Consider the following 22,748-nt stretch of genomic DNA (forward strand, 5'->3'; position numbering starts at 1 on the left):
CCCGCATCAATTTCAATCCAAACACTAATAAATTGGCATCTCTCAACGACGTACTCGCACACAGCTAGACAGTTTATTAATAGCGGACATATTTTGTAAATCTCGACTTAAGATTCACCCTCTGAATTCAGTGTGTCGTGTGTCGCGATGCGCGGCGCGCGGGAAATTTAAAAAAAAAACTGTCAGTGTCAAAATGAGCTACAGTGCTTTATATGATAATTATAACTACGAAAAAGTGACGGATAAAAATGATTGTTGCGATAAAGAATCGATTAATAGTCAGAGTGTCGAGTTGAAAGAGGAAGATCACATCCAGCACGTGCTTGGACCCAGCAGGAGGTGTTTGGCTTGGGCTTGTAAGGCTTGCAAGCGGAAAACAGCGGCCGTTGATCGGCGGAAAGCGGCGACGCTACGCGAACGACGTAGGTTACGGAAAGTAGGTTTTATTTGACAGTTTTAACCGTTTTTCGTTTGAAAACTATATATTTGATAAAACTGAAGTTTTTTTAAAGCGGTTTGTTGTTGTATTTTTTAAATATTTTCATGATTTAAAGATGCGAACGAAATAAGTTGGTAGAAGTTAACGTGTAATGTCTTAGTTCTTGTATTAAGTTTATTAGTAGCTTTAAATGGTGATTTCAACTTTTTTTACTGTTTTAATTTTAATTAATTTTTAACTATTACAAAGTATTTTTTTTTCAATAATCTTATATATTAAAAATATTATTGATTCTTTATTTTTATATTTAAAAATATTCGCATTGTAATAGTAACATTGGATGTCCTGCTACAATTGCTTTCTCTCTTCATAAGGAGATTGTCTATAATCCATGTACCATTCTAGATGTGGTTGATCAGTAGCGTAGCTTATAAAGGCCCCGTTGCAGCGTTGCATTTGGTACAGATCCCGCCAAAATTTTACATGACACCTTTCTTTCCTTGTAACATATAATGATAATTAAGTTACAATAACAATCAAAATTGGTATGCAAAAATATATAAAATTTATCTCCCTCTCATTAAGGGGCATTGGTACACCGCACTGCCTTGCCTTATGATAGCTATGCCACTGGTTAATGGAAACACATATGACGGAATTCAAAATAATCAAAAAGGAAAACTGGCATTCCAAATGGCATGAATAAAAAAACTACGTATAAAAAGTTAATTTTATTCGAACATATGGTGCTTGCTAATCACAGACTAAAGAACTGTGAAAAGCTTAATCCACTGTTAGCGCTTCTAACATTAGAATGTGTGTGGTTGTTTATTTGTTCATAATTGGAGCTCGTCTGGGTAGGTACCACCTACTCATCAGATGTTCTATCACAAAACAGCAGTACTTAGTCAGTATTGTCGTGTTCCGGTTTAAAGGGTGACTGAGCGAGTAATTACAGGCACGAGTCCCTCGTTAACATCTTAGTTACCAAGGTTGGTTGCGCATTGGCGATGTAAGCGATGGTTAACATTTCTTACAATTCCAATGTCTAAGGGCGTCGGTGACCACTTTCCATCAGGTGACCCATAGCCTCGTCCGCCTACCTATATTAAATTTAAATTGTACGCCACGGATTTTTGTGTTCGCTAGGTTAGCTCCTTTAATTGCAAATTTAAATTGAATCAGCAATGCTATTATAATAATAATTTGCACATGTTGCTGGCTGGTTATAAAAGTGCCGGTGTTGAAAAAAGTACGTTCCAAATTGTCGACTGACGATGAGGATTGTTTTAAAAGAATACAACTTTTTACGACATATTGTGTCACACTCTAAATTAAACTATCTATCATACTTTTACTTTATAAAAAGAATCTCCAACTAAAAACGTTTTTTGCATTTATTTCGCGAACAAATACTGGTAGCGTTTTGAATTAACATTCTTTCTAATGGTAAATCCATCAAAACTTTACGATAGAACTAATTATTCCTTGCTGATTAGTTTACAAAATTCTGAGGAAGACAAATTAAAAGTAACAATAAAGGTTTTTTTGCTTAGTTGCCGGTTTTTTGCTAAGCAAAAGAGTTTATATATATTTTTTGTATCTCGAAAACGGTTCTAACGATTTGACACAAGTTTGTATTAAGATATGGTTTTGCTTATTAAGTTTATCTATATGCCCGTTTCCAAAAAAACCTTCGGTCGCCCAGTACTATAATATAAAACATTAAACTATGAAAATAACGAAATAGCACCAAATATTATCAATGTAAATTGAATAAATTATTCCTGTACATTGTACGAGAAGTGTTAAATGAACTTTATTTTATATTTAAAATAGGTAGTAGCGACGAGGAGGACGAAGGTAAGTGGTCACCCATAGACATTGTTACTGTAAGATTATTATATAATCTGACTGCCTCGTTGGTCTAGTAGCTAAATGTAAGGCCTTAGAACCGGAGGTCCTGGGTTTAATTCCTAGGTCGCGCCATTAAAAAGTTATTGACACACTCTTTTCCAATCGGAGTAGGAGTACAGGTAAACAAACCGTAGATTTACAAATTGCATGCGATTTTCTAATTGTTCTGTTGTATAACGCACTATAAATAGTTCTTGATTAATTTACCTTTATTCATAATAAAACACTATTCCACTTAACTAGTTATAACCACATTAATTTAACTTACGAAGTCCCGATTGCAACTTCGTGGACATTGAAAACGCCATTTTTTCGCGAGTCCACAGTGAATATCATAGATTATTCAAGATCTCGACCAATGATATCGCTGTCAAAGTTGTTTATTTGGGTTTACTCTTCGTGTGGTTGGAATAGGCTATATATCCTACTCATAAGTCATATGTATCCCTATGGCGGACTGTCAATATTATCTTATCAAGAATATTGGGATGAGATCATAGACAATTGATTATCTTTTAAAGATTTGACATATTCCTATATGTTATATACTTGACTGCCTCGTTGGCTTGATGTAAGGCCCTAGACCTGGAGGTGCTGGGTTCAATTCCCAGGTCGGACCAATAAAAAGTTATTGAGTTTTTCTGTCAGAAAATTCTCAGTAGCATCCCGGAGTCTGTTGCAAGTTGGAAGTGTGTACACTCCCGTGCCTCGGAAAGCACGTAAAGCCGTTGGTCCTGCGCCTGAACTCTTTCCGGTCGTGTCGGATTGCCGTCCTATCGGATTATGAGAGTTAAAGCATAGATATAATAGATAGTGCACCTGTGTTTGCGCACACACTATAATATGCCCTGCGCAGTTGGCTCTCTTGAGATTGGCCGCCGTGGCGAAATCGGTCTGGAGGACATTATTATGTACTATATGAAACATTATTTATTATATATGTTGTATAGATATATATTTATTTATTGAGAAAGCGACACAAAGAAATGTTTTATATAACATCGCGCCTAAGAAACCGACCCTAAGAAGTGAAACAGTAATGTATATTTAAAATAATTTTGATTCTTTTATTTATTTACATAGCTTTCGTGTACATTTACTTGACAACCCGTTAGGACATTTGCTATGAAAACATATTACAACAAAAATCTATTAAAAAAATGAAATTATTTTATTTGGTTGTGGTATAATTTTAATAATAATATAATGACACAAATAATATAAGAATATTGAGAATTACTTAAGTAAAAACATAATATGTATTTAACATGCAAGAATTAATATTGCTGTATTTGAAAATGGTAAGTCTAAAATGTTGATAAAACATCTTATAGGGTTTCAATTAAAGTTAAAAGGAAAATCTAAACTAAGTTTTCTATCATTTCTATGTAAGATCAAAATTTTCCATAAATTCAAATGCATTCGATATATAAAAGCCTCAATTTCAGCTGAAAATGAATGGGGTCGGATAGTTTAGTACGTACTATTTAATTATAGATAATATCGGTAACCCGAGATGGCCCTGTGGTAAGAACGCGTGAATCTTAACCGATGATCGTGGGTTCAAACCCGGGCAAGCACCACAGAATTTTCATGTGCTTAATTTGTGATTATAATTCATCTCGTGCTTTACGGTGAAGGAAAACATCGTGAGGAAACCTGCATGTGTCTAATTTCACTGAAATTCTGCCACATGTGAATTCTACCAACCCGCATTGGAGCAGCGTGGTGGAATAAGCTCCAAACCTTCTCAAAAAGAGGAGAGGAGGCCTTTAGCCCAGCAGTGGGACATTCACAGGCTGTTACGGACGGATCGGTACTTAAGGCAATTTCAGTTAAAAATAACTAATGTTATAAATGCGGAAATGAGTTTGTTTATTTATTTATTATGTTTTCATATTTTGACTTCTAAACTCATACAAGTTATGCACACACGTAGTCACTGGTAGAGAAACATATAGATACCTAACACCACCACCTGCACACCTTTTTCTTTATAGAATAGGAAGGCGGACGAGCATATGGGCCACCTGATGGTAAGTGGTCACCAACGCCCTTAGACATTGGCATTGTAAGAAATGTCAACCATCGCTTATAGCCAATGCGCCACCAACCTTGGAAACTAAGATTTTATGTCCCTTGTGCCTGTAATTACACTGGCTCACTCACCCTTCAAACCGGAACACAACATTACCAAGTACTGCTGTTTTGCGGTAGAATATCTGATGAGTGGGTGGTACCTACCCAGACGAGCTTACTAAAGGATATATAAAAAAAATCTCGCTGATTTTCTTTCGCCGGTTCGTTTAAGGTCTGAGGTGTTTATTTCCGAACCGGTGGTAGATTTATGACGATAAATAAATAAGTATGAAATAAAGATTCTTGACTTATTCTTCAAACGCGGGCAACGAACGGTAACTAGTAATATAAAAGCGTAATTGAAATAAAATCATGAGCGCCATCTACTTATAGTTTAAAGTATTTTGAATATTAAAGTTTCTAAACGACTATATTAAAACAAAATGGCGCCCAATTATCAAACAACGCCCAACTCTAATCCTACGATAGGGTTAATTCTAATTTGACGATTTATTTGAACGTACTAATCCCGGCACGCGGGATCGGTCGCGTACCGGAATTTCCCGTAATCCCGTAATCCCGGGGACGTGATGCGACAACTTATTTATAAGTGGCTCTAAACGTCTGAAGCGATTTGAGAATTGAAAGCGTGTTTAAATTTTATTACGTCTTCGATTCAAATTTTACTTTAAAAAAAATAGTTTCCTGATGAATATTTAGTTATGAATGTTCTTTTGTTGAACGGTCTTTGTGTTTTGTACAATCTCTAAAATAATTAAGTCGACAAAATATAAAAATATAAGCACCTTTTTCCCATTAGAACTCCAAATTAACTATAAATACATAAATAATAAAGTGAGTTTGCTTTTTTCGACGTTTTCACGTTTTTTTATAGAGTAGGGTGGCGGACGAGCATATGGTCATGGAGCAATGCCCATAGACATTGGCATTGTAAGAAATGTTAACCATCGCTTACATCGCCAATAAGATGTTGTGTCCCTTGTGCCTATAATTACACTGGCTCACTCACCCTTCAAACCAGAACACAAGAACAATACCAAGAACTGCTGTTTTGCGATAGAATATCTGATGAGTGGGTGGTACCTACCCAGACGAGCTTACACAAAGCCTTACCACCAGTATAACTATTCAAACGGTTATCGTGATATTTTGTGTACACGTGGTCAGAAAACACGAAAAACAGAAGTCACGGGGTACAGAAAATGAATTACGATGCTTGCAATTTTTTGCTCTTGAAATATTTTTTTCTATATTTATATTTAATACGACGCTTGTCTATTGTACTATTGTACTATTTCACGACAATAGAAGCTTTGCCTTAAATGTCTTGTGGATGATGTAATGAAAGGCAATTGAGTATAGATATGTATATGTATTGTAATATAATTTACAATATTTTATTGTTACGACGATATTACAGTGCGATGTTAGAATGGCGACTGGCGACAGGACATATAATGATGTATTAATTGACAATGTAGCATATCGAATATCGACTTGTTTCTCGGTGCCATTATGGACAGTGATTTTTGCTTACATTAATAAAAGTTAATACGTAGGCACAAAGCCTTCACGCAAATTGCAATTGTAATAACTTGCAAGTTAATCGGACTGAAAACATGCGTTGTATTCTAGGCAGTAGAGCCTATGTAAGCCCGTCTGGGTGGGTACCACCCATTCATCAGATATTCTACTGCTAAACAGCAATACCTACATAGTATTGTTGCGTTCCGGCTTAAAGGGTGAGTGAGCCAGTGTAACAACAGGTACAAGGGACATAACATTCACATTCACATGTTTGGTGGCGCATTGGCGATGTAAGGGATGGTTAATATTTCTTACATCCCCAAATGTCTCTGGACGATGGTGAACACTTACCAATACGTACCAATTTACGCGCTAACCATAAAAAAGTCACATATGTCAATTCGGGCGTGTTAATTGAAGGGGAAATTCTTAGCTCTGGTAATCTGAGTTAGCATTTTATGTATAAATATATTTTATATAATTAATTATATGTACATATAACCAGCTGTTGCGCACGGTTCCTCACGTTAAGCGCTATATTATTTGAGGTGTAGTGGTACGTTATATAGCTTACTAGGTAAAGCCTCTGTGTTAGGAGATACCAGGTTTTAGGTTCGAGCCAAATTTATCAAATTCGATTCAGTGGTTTAGCCGTGAAAGCATAACAGACAAACAGACTTACGCGTTTATAATATTAGAACGGAGTGTAATATTTTTTTTATATTTATTACACAATCATTAAATTATAGCAATGTATAATCGGGATACATATTATATCATATATATAATAAACAATAATCCTCCTTTAATATGTTGTCGGTTAATAGTGAGCTAGTTCGAGATATAATATGACGAGACAGCTCCTTTTCACGTGACAGCGAACGTTTAAAGTGCCATTAAGCGGAGTGACAGCACAGCGTTAGCCCTTCGACAGATAATAAATATATTTTTAAGTAGTGCTCACAGATAACTCTGAAAAGTATATTCAAAGGTAATTCACAGTTTTAAATTTAGAATTCGATATTTATTATTTTATATTTTAATATTATCAGCAATTTCTAACCTAATTTAACAAATAATTAGTCAGTTACCTCAGAAATATTTATTTGATAAGTATATTAAATAGCTGAATGCCAATTACCGTTTTTCCGTTTTCCTATTCTTTAATTTAAGTATCGACTATCACCATAAAAGTTAACAATTACGTTTGATTTTGAAACTATGTTAACATAGTATCGATTCGGTTCAGATTCGAATAAATACAGATGATTCAAAGTTGAATCGGAATTGAATCGGGAACGTGTCGTGTTCGTTATAAATTAATAGAAATCGGCCTCTTTTATTAAGTGAATAATCGTTGGTGTTGGAAGGTATTGCGTTTAATGATCGTCTCTCTAAGCCATTTTTTCTTTTTAAAATCAATCATTTTGAAATTTTCTTATTGAATACTTTAGACTTAAGTTTTCTTATCTTAATGTACAGACCGCCTTTGAAAAGGTAATATTCAGAGTTAAATCAAATCTTACAATAATTGCTCCCAACTTTAAAAAAGGAGAAGTAGAAAGGGGGTCCGGCATATGAAAGTCATATCTGAGATATGAGTAACGGTTGTTTTTTTAATTAAAACATAATAAATGAATTTAAAGATTTATCCATAATAACAAAATTGCAAGAATAACACTAATCCACGAATAATTATTTATGCTTCAGATTATGTATATTCAAATTGAATAAATACATGAAAAGAAAACTATTTATATAGAAATAAATGCTTTAACTTAACAACAATTTAAAAGTCAGCTATATTTAGCTTATATCATTCCTGATGAAGCTCTCCCCAGAGAGTAGGGGCATTTTGAAGACATTTAAAGTGCTCTAATGCGGTTTTGCCATTAGACATATGCTATTTATTGTAAAACTTCGTTGAAAACAACTTGTGTATTTACAAGTTTTAAATAATTCCCTAATGTTTGTCAAATGATCGCTCTGTAAAAATCGTTTCATCTTGATAAAATACAACAAATATTTATTATTTTATTTATTAACATCTAAATAGTTTGTAATTAACAACTGCTTGTGACCACGGACATTGTAGAGTGTTTGAAACGTCAGGAAATAATAAAAAAATGTAAAAATATACGTGATGAATCGATTCATAGTTTGTTTGCATAGATCGTAACAATCCCAATACAAATAAATATTTTTGTTTGCTACTTTTTTTTAACGCTGGAAATACGCATTACGCGTTACCCCCACGGGAACAGTTGGGGGGGTATACGAGGCTCTCCGGTGTCCATGGCGCGAGTGCACCCCGAACATTGGAATACCCACTAAAAAATCAGCGGTACCCTTTCAGTCTTAACGTGGAGCGCCACGGGATCGCTTTCGCCAGCTACCGTGCCTTTATTTGCTACCCGCGACAACCCGACTAACACGTGTTTGTCGCCCCTATCCTGTACATTGGTATGGCTGGCTGCACTTTTTCTTTTTTTTCTCAGTGGAAACCTTTAGAAAGGTACCCGGGTCCCATGGTGGTGGAACTGGGTTATGTAGGATTCTTATCCACTAAAACCACTGTGGTGGCCGTCCTCAGCACGGATGGGAGAGGCTGCGGGATCGTGTTGATATAACGCATCCGCGGCCTCTCCCGTGCTTTGCTCCGCTCGTGGCTCGGCGGAGCTCTCCTCAGGGGGCGAAGGTAATCTCGCCCCACCCCCCCCCCCCCCGCACTCCTCGCTAGTGCGTACGGCAGTGCGAGGCCACTTCGGCTGCCGTCCTCCTCAGGGCCGTCTGAAATAGGACACGCGAGGCCCCCACCTCACGTATTCACGGCCCCAGGGTTACACCCTATTTTTAAGCCCTTGGCGTCTGGGCTGTGGGAGGGCCGAGACGACGCCGACTTTGGATCTTAGTTCTGCAGCAGCGGACGCCCGATAGCCTGTGAGACCAAACGGGTGCCCCGTAGAGGACCATCGATCGCACAGCACCGGCATAGAGACGGCGAACTTCCTCTCTCGGTCCCCCGAGATTAGGCAGCAGTCTGTGCATGGCAGGCGCTACCTTCTCGATCCGGGGGGCTAGGCGCTCGTAGTGCTCCTCGAAGCCCCAGCGACCAGGAAAAAATGGCTGCACTAGAACACCAAGACAGGTTTATTATAGGTTAAACCTAAGAACAATTGCAGAGAAAAATACCGAATATTAAGAAAAAATATAATAATGTCCTCCAGACCGATTTCGGCTACACCGGCCAATCTCAAGAGATCTTAGCCAACTACGAAGGAGATATTATAGTTCACAAGTGTGTGCACAAACACAGCACTCTCTCTTCTCTAGCTCTCATAATCCGATGGAACGGCAATCTGACAAGACCGGAAAGAGTTCAGGCGCAGGACCAACGGCTTTACTTGCTTTCCGAGGACTGCCACTGCGAATTCTGACAGAAAAACCTAATAACTTTTTATTGGCCCGCCCTAGGAATTGAACCCAGGATTTCCGAGTCAGCGGCCTTTATCTAGCTACCAGACCAACGAGGCAGTCGAGAAAAAAAATATATTGCATATAAAAAACCTACATCATAAAAAGCATTAGTATCAAAAATCAAATTAATTAATATGCGACATTTAAAATCAGAAATAGATGATGTAATAAACACTCGAATATACGACTGACATCTTTATATAACATAAAAATACACACACGCCCCTCAAAGCGAAACGTTTATTTTTATTTATCCGAATGTCGTGTCGTTTTGTAAATGCCATTAAATATTATGATAGCTTTCCATAAATCTGTCGGGTGATCGAATAATTTATTGATTGGGGTGGATTTATGGTTACAATGTATTTTATAGTTTTAACAATTAAATATATGAAATACAAAAGTTATTACAATCATGGGAAATAGCGACGAAAAATAGACGGAAGACGGTCCGAATATATTATCCAACGGCCCAAATATACTGACGGGTCGGTTGGCGTGGTTGGTAGATACTTCGATTCCCACCCAGGACAGACATTTGTGTGCATGAACATGTCTGTTTATCCTGAGTCTATGTGTATCTATATAAGTATGTAATTACAAAAGAAAAGTAGTATATATAGTATATCAGTTGTCTGGTTTCCATAGCACAAGCTCTGCTTAGTTAAGGATCAGATGTCCGTGGTAAATAATATCCCAGGATATTATTATCTAGAAGCATCGCGTGGTTTGACCAGCTTTTAACATTTCTACCTGTGGATCAAGGCGTATTGTTATATATATACATAGTTTACAAGGTTTTGAACGTGTAAAATACAAAAAACCTCTTCAAAATTCATATTTCCAAAAACCCTTTTTTTATAAGTATGTGTTCACTACCGCCCATAGACATTGTCGAGGTAAGAAATAATAACCATTCCTTACATAACCAATGTGCCACCAACCTTGGTAAATAACATGTTATATAAATAACTAAGATGTTTGTCCCTTGTGTCTGAAGCTACAATGGCTCAGTCACTTTTCAAACCGGAATCCTAAGTATTGCTGTGTGGCGGTAGTATATGTGATGAGAGGGTGGTACATATCCAGGTGAGCCAACCCGTGCAAAAAGCCCTACCAAGTAAAAATACTTGACGTGTTACTGCCATAAATGCAAATTAAACACACTAAAACTCATTTATGCTTGCCCGAGATTGAACCTGCATTCTTTGGTTAATATTCTCGTTCAAGCCCGCTCTAGCTCGGCTCATCTACATGAATATGACTATAATAAAACGTCCGTCCGTTATTTCACTTTTATAGTTGTCAAAACAATTTTTATTTGATCTCTGAATGATGTCGCTTCTTTTAAACGACTCGGAACTAATAAGTCTGGAACTAATTTTAAGATGTTCGGTCTGATTTTTTTATATAACTGACGACGTGCACGGTAGAATTGCATCTTTATAAAAAAAAGCGGATCTTGGTACAGCTAAATCGGTTGGAGACATTTTTGCGTCTGTAGTAGTGTAATGTATAATGTAAATGTATAATGTAAAACCAGAATAAACTAGTTTGCGCTAGATAGCACGTATTGGTCTATTCTCAATACAGTAACAGCTTGTGAATGTCCCACTGCTGGGCTAAGGCCTCGTCTCCCTTTTGAGGAGAAGGTTTTGGAGCTTATTCCACCACGCTGCTCCAATGCGGGTTGGTAGAATACACATGGCAGAATTTCAATGTAATTCGACACATGCAGGTTTCCTCACGATGTTTTTTCTTCACCGTCAAGCACGAGATGAATTAAAAACACAAATTCAGCACATGAAAATTCAGTGGTGCTTGCCCGGGCTTGAACCCACGATTATCGGTTAAGATTGACGCGCTCTAACCACTAGGCCATATTGGTACGGTATTCTCACTAATTAGTTCATAATAAAATATATGGAGGTAGGTGAAAATTTGTATCGCTAAAAATATCACAATGGATTGCTAACTATAATTACCCAATGCCATAACTACAGTGCTATGCCGTAAGAACTCATTCACCCGTGTAATGTTGACAACCGATTTATGGTGATATATTATATTGATGCGTGTATTCTTTAAATGTTATAATTATTATACACGATGGTTTTGTATGGTGAGTTTCGAGTTTGTTCTCACAGAATATCCCAGTATACAGTACTTTACGTACTATTGAAGACGAAAAAGTAATTTCAGGCTTTGGATGCAATATCAGAATTAATTATATCATTAACATAAATTATTTATCTAATGAAAGCGAGGATAAGGGTGGCTAAGAAAGGTGTGGAATTGATGAAATTCTTGATTACTTGACTTTTTATGAATTATCTAGAATAGACATATATAAGCAACCATGGTTTTTGTACTTCCCGTAGACAATTATAAGACCTGAAAATTCTCTACTCTTTTCAAATCAAATTAATACATAAATTTATTTACATAAGAATTATTTATGGCAAAGCCCTAAACATAATATAAATCATGCCCGCGTGTAATAGTGGCAAGAATGCTTACAGCATTTCCCCTTTGAATCGCAATTCCGATTCTCTGACCGAAAAATCAACCATCTCTCCTGTCACCAGTAGAGGCAAAAAGTATATATATATCTAGAAAAGCATTATATACTTAACTAATTATATACTTAACTACTTCTGATTAAAGAATATAAACAATAAGAAAACCGTATCAAAACCCAATCTGTTGTTTTAAAAAGGAAATTTTAACGAAAAAACGAATGGACGCGTAAACGCTTTGATTTATATACTATTTGTTTTTTTTATTAAGTATTCAGTCGGAGTGGCAAATAGTCCACCTGATGGTAAGTGTTCTCAATCGCCCATAGAAATTGACGTTGTAAGAAATATTGATGATTCCATACATCGCCAATGCGCCACCAACCCTTGCGTCTGACAAGGGGTCTGTAGTTAACCACCTACAATAATTAAGAATTATATATATCTGATGGGTATGGTACCTACCCAGACAAGACAGGCTTGCATACAGCTCCAACAATCGAATGAATATGTAGTATTAGCGACTTAAAATGAATACACCGTTATTCATATTCATATTAAAGGTCTGTAAACAGAGAATTTTTTGCAATTTAGGTTGCAAAACATTTGAAATAAAAGTTAGGACACTTGAAAGTGTCTGTACTGGTGGTAGAGCTTTGTGCAAGCTCGTCTGTTTGGTACCACCCACTCATCAGATATTCCACCGCAAAACAGCTGTACTTGGTATTGTTGTGTTCCGATTTGAAGGGTGAGTGAACCAGTGTAATTACAGGCACAAGGGAAATAACATCTCAGTTCCTAAGGTTGGTGGCGCATTGGTGATATAAGCGGTGGTTAACATTTCTTACAATGCCAATGTCGTGGGTGACCACTTACCATAAGGTGGCGCATACGCTCGTCCGCCTTCCTATTCTTTAAAAAAAAAGTAATTTTCAAAAGAGCGTAATAAAATAACTACTCCATATAATTAATAATAAAACTTTCAGGTGAACGCTGCATTTGAAGAGTTACGAATACGCGCCAGAGCGGGCAGCGGGCGTCTACCGAAACTAGAAATACTCAGAGCGGCCATTCAACACATTGAGAGATTGCAAGCGGCGTTGAGAGCAGCTGCCGTGAGTTCACTTGTATTTGTAACATAATAACGTTCCTCTGACCAATAACGATCACGGAGATTCTTAAGATACTTGTCATCTGCACATTATAATGCACAAGTGTATGCGCGAACACAAGAGCACTTTTTTTATTATTCACCTACCCCGATGGGACTGCCAATCCAAAGCGAAAGCGAAAGCAAATTGAAATTCAGGAGCATACAATGTCCGAAAGTACTATTAATGAATGAAAAATGATTATCGTTCCCGGTAACACAAGTTGGCGACACTAACGATTTAAGTCCTATCGTTAAAAAATTCTTTGTTTTTTGTTTTCTTTTATCTGTTGGCACGGCAGGGTGAAAATTTTATTTTCATTTTAAATTTAATAATCTATACAAATAATAAATCTGTAACTGATCGCTGTCTGTACATGGAAGATATAAGAGTCGAGGGCCTTTATCAACGGAATAGAACCAAAAACAATGATTGTTGGAATTTTTGTCTGCTTGTCTGTGCGTTTGTGCACGCTAGAAACGGCTTTACGGATTTGAGTGCGGTTTTCATTAATGTATTGTGGTTAACTTCACTTAAAATTTAGTTTTTGTTGTATTTCAATCGGTTTATAAATAATAAAGTTATGTCAATTTAAAGAATCACGTGTTTTTCCAATGTAAGTTGAATTCAGATCTATATGATCAATCATATTAAATAGAGTTCAGCTTATGCTTGTATTGTCGGTTAACTCACACATGCGTAGATAATATCTGCATATATTATATGTCTATCTTCAAGGTTGACTATAACCTTTTGTATGGAAACCAAATTTGTTCTAAAATAATGCATTATTTCCAAATCGATTTTTATAAAATATAAATTCTTATGAAAGATATCGAGATAAGACCATAGACAAATTTTTAGTACTTTTTATAGTTTTGACATATTATTAAAGCGTGTAGTCAAAGGTTGTTTGAAAATACTCATACATACATATGTATTTATTTTCGGTTTATAAATAACTTTATAAATTAATTAATAAATTTAACAATTATTTGGTTAGGTTAGGTATTCCGTTTCGTTTCCGCGTATATATTTTAAAATGGTTTTGTTAAATTCATACTTAGTCAGTTGGTTTGACAAGTGAAGTAAAAGCCATAAATATATACAAATAAGAATTAAAAATAGTTAAAAAATACTACAAATCGTAACCGCGTGGATTGGTCTCTCTGATATCTCTGGGCGAAAAATGAACCAGTTAGTTGGTTAGTTGATAATAAGCTTAAAAAAGACACAATTTCCTGTAAGCTAGTTGCAGTCACAATAAATAAAGCACAGGGAAAGACATTCATGTATGTCGGAATAGATTTAAATGATGTTTTTCTCATGTATGATTCCAATTGTATGTTGCCCTAATAAATACTAATATCCCACGAAAATAAAACTAAAAATGTTGTATAGATTGAAATATTACTTACCATCAGGTGGAGTAGAGTCATTTGCCATCCAGGACATATATATATATATATATATATTATAAGTCGCTTTTAGTGATTTTTTAAGTTATACGCGGTTTCATCCGCACAAGAAATGAAATGAAACAGCTAGTTGATAGTAATCAAGAAAAATATAATATTGATTAAATCTCAGTGTTGCCCAGTTCGTTCCGAAAAAACTAGAACATAAATTTACGAAAACCAAATAGGACTATATAAGCCGAGATGGCCCAGTGGTAAGAACGCGTGAATCTTAACCGATGATCGTGTGTTCAAACCCGGGAAAGCACCACTGAATTATCATGTGCTTAATTTGTGTTTATAATTCATCTCGTGCTTAACGGTGAAGGAAAACATCGTGAGGAAACCTGCATGTGTCTAATTTCATTGAAATTCTGCCACATGTGAATTCTACCAACCCGCATTGGAGCAGCGTGGTGGAATAAGCTCCAAACATTTCCTCAAAAGGGAGAGGAGGCCTTAGCTCAGCAGTGGGACATTAACAGGCTGTTACTGTACTGTATAAATAGGACTATGAAAATAGCTTACCGTGCGTCTTCTATAAATAATTAGAAATGGCGCAATCTTTACAGCCATCATAAATAAATTAATATCAGCAATGAAATGCTTGCAAATAATAAATATTCGGTGACATTTGACATTTCTAGAGATCTCATTCTACACGAGCGCTTCTCGCGTCAAATTCAATAGCTCTCATTAAACCAATCACAAACTGCATAAAGATATTCGCAAAATTATAGTTAAATCGGTAATGGGTGTTGACTACGGCGTCATGTATGGATGTGGCTTGATATGTCTTGATAATGACTCTAAAACTCTTTAGACGTAACAAACTTTTATGTATTTAAATAATATTACATTTAAATTTTGAATAGCGAACAATATAGAAAATAATGGAGTAGGTAATAAAATTATGAAAAATTGTAAACGTTGACAGCGAGCGATGATTCAGAGGTGTCAATTTAAGTTTTTTTTCTTTATTTTGTGCTCAAATAGCGTACATACACGCCAGAAAGAGATTTTTTTTTAAATCTATATAGCATAAGCTCCGTGACATTACATACTCCTTTGTAGCTGTCATTCTCGTACAATTAATAGAGTATCATTTTTATCGATGGGGAACTGACAAAAACTTCAGTACCAGAAATTGGCCAACTCATACTAAAAGAAATTAATTAATAAAACTATTATTTTTCTTCAAAATTTTATAAAATATTATAATAATGATATATATGAAATGTATTAAACATTATAAAAATAATATAAAACAGCACACGACACAAAACCGTCTCCCATCCAATTATAATAAAGCAATACTATTTATTCCGTGTATTCTATTTCCTGCGCGCGCGCAGATAAATAATCAGCGACGCGTATTAATGGCGATTTAACATCACGACATGCGCCTTTTCCTTTAGATGCAATCTATATTTATCTTTATCTGTGGTGACAAATTGCGCGGGAATTGTTGTTTGATATATTTTAAACATTGTATGTATTTTAGAGAATTTTTAATCTACATTTTATATGATGATTTACTCTGTGACAGATTTAACAAAAAATAAAATTTCCTAGTGCTAGTATAAATAAAAAATTAGATTTCTTTAAGCATTATAAAAAAAAAAAATTATAATTTTTCTAAATAACTAATTTTATTTTACACTAATAAGGCTATTTACAAAAACAAAACGATTATTTTTATTAAAATCCAACACCGCTGTTTACTTTGTTTTCTTGTTTTTTTTTACAGAAACACGGTTTCTATTGTTTTACTATATGTATAATGTTTTTACCTTAAGGGCACTTAGGGCATGACCTCAAAGCCCCAATAATGCGAAAATCTAGTGGCATTTCTGTATTTCAATTTTTTTTTTTTGTCTCAAGCTATCTGTGCTCAGGAGTCCTGCATATAAGTATTGCTAGGACTTTCTGCAAATCCATCCTTGTAGGTAACCTACCTACAAAGTTCCTACATATTGTTAGTTCAAAGGGTGTATTGGGAATTTTACTTCGTGGTAGAGCTCGTCTGGGTAGGTACCAACCACGCATCACATATACACATAAGCATCAATATTTAGTGTTGTTGTATTCCAGTTAGAAGGCTCAGTGAACCAGTTTAACTACAGGCACAAGGGACATAACATCTTAGTTCCCGAAAGAGGCGGCGCATTGGTGATATGAGGGTTGATTAATATTTCTTATTCCATATATAAAGGCGGTATTGACCACTTACCATCGGTTTGCCCATTTGCCAGTTCACCTACCGTTTTTATAAAAAAAAAACACAGAACAATATCGTGAAATACGAGAAAGTGATATGCGACATCTATACTAATGTTTTAAAGGCGAAAGTAACTCTGTTACCTTTTCACGGTTAAACTGATGAGCCCATTTTGATAACATTTGTGTGTAGCAAACACGAACCCCAAGGACGGGACATTAGCTTTTTCACCTTATACCCGCCTCTCTTCAAACGAGGGGGAACACTAGTTCATTATAGTAATATTATACCATTTAAGGATACACAAATCAAATAACGCGTCACCGTAAGTGATTTTCAAAATTTCAGTAGTGAGATACGAAAAGAATTACAGAACTGCTGAAGCCGGTTGTATGTATGTGTACGCTTGCATATATGTTAGTTTTTGTCACCGTTTCGTACGAACTAAATTGAAACGTACTATTGATAGATATTTGAGCAATTAATATGAACGCATTTGACACATTGGTGCATTTTACACGTAATATATCAGTCAGCGTATACGTTGCACGTCCGTCTGCGCGTTCGTCACGCACCGTCGACCTGTCCGACTACGTTTTGATACACATCTGATGTCATCGAGCGTGTGGTTAGTTCGAAATGGCACGTGTCGCTTTTGCAGCTTAATAAAACTATATATTATATATACTATAAATAGATGCTATAAGAAAAGTCATGTAATTTAACTATTTAAGTGAATGTTACTTTTTTTTTCTCGCAATGGAAACCTTCAGAAAGGTACCCGAATCCGATGGGGGTGGGATTCTTACCCACTAAAACCACTGCGATTGCCGTTCTCAGCACGGATCGGAGAGGCTGCGGAATCGTGTTGATATAACGCATCCGCGGCCTCTCCCATGCTTTGCTCCGCTTGTGGCTCGGCGGAGCTCTCATCAGGGGGCGAATCTCGCCCCCGCTCTCCTCGCTAGTGCGTACGGCAGCGCGAGGCCATCCCGGCTGCCGTCTTGAATGTTCCATTACTAGGCTAAGGTCTCCTCTCCATTTTGAGGATGCCGCTCTGATATGATAATCTTCAGCCGACAAATGATTCTTCGAATGATCCGACAAAGGTTTCTCTCACGTTTTCTTTACCGGTCGGTAAACAATATGAATTATAAGCATATATATAAAGCACATGAAAGTTGAGTGAAGCTTGAGATAAAAGTTTCAGCCTTTGATTTTGATTATCGCGTGTCACCACTAAGCTATCTCGACTCAAAGTAAAGTTATAACCCGTTACTTACTCACTACTAGGAAAATCTCTATTCTCCTTTGAAGGATATGGTTAAGAGCTCTTTATAACACGATACTCAATAATCAATACGAGTTAGTGTTTCCGCACGGTTTTAAGTATAAGCCAAGATTGAGATCAAATCAAAATAAGGATAATTTTGATTGCCAAGGCACTCACGGGGATTGATGTGTAAATAACAAATTATACGCTGACAACATATGACGCTCGAATCGTACGCTGACTTCATCTGACGCTCGAGGCCTCAGTTAGCCCATGCCGTACCATGTTCCGAGCGCTAAGGTATTTACACAGTAATAAGTTCAACTTCCAACCAGTAAAAAATAGTAAATTTTCTAGAAGATAATCTTAATATCTATGTCTGTAATATTATTTTGACAGTACGATAGAAGGCTTTGATATTCTACCGCAAAACATCAGTACTTGGTATTGTTGTGTTCTGGTTTGAAGGGTAAGCGACCCAGTTTAATTACAAGCACAAGGGACATAACATCGTAGTTCCCAAGGTTGGTTAGTGCATTGGCGATGTAAGCGATGGTTAACATTTCTTATACTGCCAATATCTATGGGCGTTGGTGACTTATCATCAGGTGGCCCATATGTTTGTCCTACCTATTCAATAAAAAATGCCCATTTGAACCGTCATATTACAATATTTACGTTTACATTTTACAGCACATATTTTAAGATTGTAGATATTTAGACTCAGAGATAGCCAAAATGTTTACCAGCTTAAGTTATAATAAGTAATGTTTATAAGATTATTGTGTGGTGGTGAAAATGTTATTATAGGAATGATGGGACATAAAATAAAATAAAAAAAATAAACATACATAAAACCACTTTTAAAATCAAAAGCTCGAGACACCGGTCAGTGATGACCATTTCATCTCAGGCTGACGCCAATTCTATTTTTCATATGTTTTAAACTCGATTCGAAATACTAGAAATAAACGACATATCACCGTTTCACTTATATCGCGAAGTTCCTTTGCCTAATTATGCGTTTAATTTTAACCGAGCCTCGGTTTAACCACGAATGAGAATTCTGTGGTGATTTTAAAAGGAACTGTGTTATTGTTTTTAGTCTTTGTTTATATTTATACAATTATATACGAATAAATTGTCATGGAGACCTTCACACGTCGCCTTGAGGTGGACTGAAAAATAAAACTCACTTAATTGTAATAATATTGCAAAATTCATTAGTTTTAACCAAAACCCCTCGATACTACCAATAGCATCGATGGTTTTGAACTATCGACAGTCAAACTGTCAATAGTTCTGTCAAACGTGCTGCTATTAGCGAAGTAATTGTCATTGAGAGAAAGAATAAAATTCTATATTTATATAATATTTCTTTAATTCTATATTTACTGGTGGTAGAGCTTTGTGCAAGCTCGTCTGGGTAGGTACCACCCACTCATCAGATATTCTACCGCAAAACAGCGGTACTTGGTATTGTTGTGTTCCGGTTTGAAGGGTGAGTGAGCCAGTGTAATTACAGACACAAGGGACATAACATCTTAGTTCCCAAGGTTGGCGGCGCATTGGTGATGTAAGCGATGGTTTACATTTCTTACAATGCCAATGTCTAAGGGCGTTTGGTGACCACTTACCATCAGATGGTCCATATGCTCGTCCGCCTTCCTATTCTATAAATAAATAAAAAAAAATTTATAATAATCTGTGATTCGTACTAAAAAACTTGTTCACTAAATCCTATGGTTGTTCTACTCTGATTACATTGGAAGCCAAAGTTTTACATACTATAATCTTCGATTTCGAAGACTGTTATCGATAAACGTCTGTGTACTATATTAAACTAATACGGAATCTTGCCATCGCGATGTAGATATATTACAGTTATTACATAGCGCCATCTAGTACTCAAAGGTGGAATTACTCGAACTAAAGTACTTATACAATTACATAAATTGATTAATTTTTCTCGATAGTTGGAGTCAGACAGCTGTAAAGGCTACGTGGAGCCAGTTACGAAAACCCAGTGCGAAGTGAAGGACTCAAAAACAGACAGAGAAAAACCATTCCTAAATGGTAAGTTCCAATATTTATATAATAAGACTATAAGATAATTAATATGAGTAACAGCCTGTGAATGTCCCACTACTGGGATAAGGCCTCCTCTGCCTTTTTTTAGGAGAAGGTTTTGGAGGTATTGGAGATTAATATCGTATTGAAATTATCACCGTTTATTTGGTAATAAATGGTGAAAATTAGTCGTGGTGGTAGTAATTCGATAACAATTTTGGGCACATTTATTGCAAACTCAAAATCTTTATTCAATAAAGCGATTCATTCACTTTTTGACTGTCAAAAATTTACCTATATTTTAAATTTTATATAATTATACAAACAAAAATTAAAAATATTTAGGTACTGTGCAAATAATAATGATATAGTACTAAATTTATATTATTGAAATTTCGATTATTATTTTACGTCTTTTATTTTATAAATAACACTAAGGCTTTCTATACATGAAGCCGCACCAGAGTTGGGTCGCTATATCAACATTTTTGTTAAAACAAAACCCACTGGTTTCTTAGATGCTTTGTTTCCGAATCGGATTTATATCGGTCAATTAGCAAGTGTAATGATTTATTGTGAAATTTGAAGTTATTTTTATTTCTTTTAAATTAATAATGTCAGCTTGAATTTCTTTTTAACAGGAGAATCAAGCATGTGTGGGCTGAATAGCTTGGCGCGATTACGGTGTATCGTCCAAGCCTTAGCTAAGGATCCGTGATGTTTGTTAATAAATATAGCATAATATTGTATAAGTGTAAATCGGTGCTCAATAATATATATTTATTTAAACATTTTTGTCTCAGTTTATTTTACCAATAAAAAAATATATCGAAAAAACATGACGATAATGGTTAGTCTGATTTCCAGGGTTCGAATCCAATCCTGGCTTTTTTCCTTTTCAATCTTTCGTGAACGAGGAGTATTATGGAAGAAGTAAGGCATTTACTTTCCTACAAGTTTAATTTCCTACAAATTTTACTTTATTTCTAACAATTTCATAAGAAGATTTATTTTTATACATAATTAACCAGCAAAGTTCACCAAGGTAATAAAGGTAAGTGACCAGACTCATCAAGAGAAAATACGTCCAGGTAGTAGAAAAATTAGAAGATCAGAGTAGTTTTTATCGTCAATTATTTTTACGTAGTTTTTTAGTAACGTTTTGTTGACACGACGCAGGGTTGGGATCAAGAACCTCGCTTACAGCTACAAGCTAGCAACTAGACCACGAGTCAATTAGTAAATAAGCTACTAATATATTTTGAGATACAATTAACTATAACGGAAATATCTTGCTAGATCAAAATTTAGCAACATTAATCTCTTCGACGGGATCCAGGAAATCCCAGTAAGCCCATAATCCCAAAGACGTGACGTTGCGACAAATTTATTTACGTAATGTAAAACTTTATGATAAGAATTCTCGTGGTAATTTTAAACTGACTTACCATTTTTATTTACACTTAAGTCATCATTGTGAAATAATTTGAATGAAGCTATGATTGACGGGCTTGGTGAGTTAACCAGTGTACACGGGACATAATATTTTATAACTTATACGAAGGAAAATTAACAAATAAAATACGTTGACATTGAATTGACGTGATTTTGGTCGAAATTTTGAATATTCTATGATATTCATTATGAATTGGTAAAAAAATGGCGTTTTGCATATTAGCGAAGTTGCTATCGGAACTTTGACCATAACATTAAATTTGATATATGATGGATATGTATAGTAGTGGATCCCTAATGTCAATATTTATTTTATTCTTATTTATTTATTTCAAACAATTAATACATGTGGTAAACAATATATGACAGTAAATATAATAGTATTAAACTGTGTTGTAGCTACTAACGCCCACCAATTCGACAGCACATTTATTTATAATTTGTTCATTGTAAACATAAATTAAAATATAATTTAATTTACTGGTGGTAGAGCTTTATGAAAGCTCATCTGGATAGGTACCACTCACTCATCAGATATTCTACCGCAAAACAGCAGTACTTGGTATTGTTGTGTTCCGGTTTGAAGAGTGAGTGAGCCAGTGTAATTACAGGCACAAGGGACATAACATCTTAGTTCCCAAGGTGGGTGGCGCATTAGTGATGTAAGCGATGGTTAACATTTCTTACAATGGCAATGTCTATGGGCGTTGGTGACCAATTACCATCAGGTAGCCCATATGCACATCCGCCTTCCTATTTTATAATAAAAAAAATAACAGAAATATAAAATGACAAATACATTTTTTTAAACTGCTTTTAATAATAAGTGTTATAGTCTAACAAATTTTTAAAAAATATTTGATTCAGATTTTAAAAATACCTAAATTTGTTTTATAAAGTATAAAAGAAGGAAGGGATTATACAGAAATTATTCGCACGATTGTATTTTCGAAACAAATATATATTTTTTAACTTTCAAGTGATTGTTTCGCAAAGTCGATTGTGTTTTTTTTATTATATGACTACACGGATCGATTTTCTATACGATACAAGGTAATAATAATATTAATAATAATGTATTTGTTCAAGTAACAAGACTCATACAATAACAGTAACAGCCTGTTAATGTCCCACTGCTGGGC

General features: G+C 35.4%; 1 protein-coding gene across 1 annotated transcript; it reads left to right on the top strand.

The window, feature by feature from the left end:
- Positions 1-127: 127 nt before the first annotated feature.
- LOC126778928 (transcription factor SUM-1) lies at positions 128-20,917 on the top strand. The gene is made up of 4 exons (XM_050502683.1): positions 128-436; positions 12,966-13,094; positions 20,058-20,157; positions 20,793-20,917. Exons 1-4 carry the CDS (start codon positions 194-196, stop codon positions 20,867-20,869), a joined length of 549 nt encoding a protein of 182 aa, XP_050358640.1. The 5' UTR covers positions 128-193; the 3' UTR covers positions 20,870-20,917.
- The last annotated feature ends 1,831 nt before the right edge of the window (positions 20,918-22,748 follow it).

The sequence above is a fragment of the Nymphalis io genome, chromosome 27 (genome assembly GCF_905147045.1).
Source record: "Nymphalis io chromosome 27, ilAglIoxx1.1, whole genome shotgun sequence".
Taxonomy (NCBI): Eukaryota; Metazoa; Arthropoda; class Insecta; order Lepidoptera; family Nymphalidae; genus Nymphalis; species Nymphalis io.

Excerpts from the sequence above, each read along its gene's own strand:
- LOC126778928 (XM_050502683.1), top strand. The coding sequence starts at position 194 with ATGAGCTACAGTGCTTTATATGATAATTATAACTACGAAAAAGTGACG. Across the intron at positions 437-12,965 it reads AACGACGTAGGTTACGGAAA|GTGAACGCTGCATTTGAAGA; the intron begins GTAGGTTTTATT and ends TAAAACTTTCAG. Across the intron at positions 13,095-20,057 it reads CGGCGTTGAGAGCAGCTGCC|TTGGAGTCAGACAGCTGTAA; the intron begins GTGAGTTCACTT and ends TTTTCTCGATAG.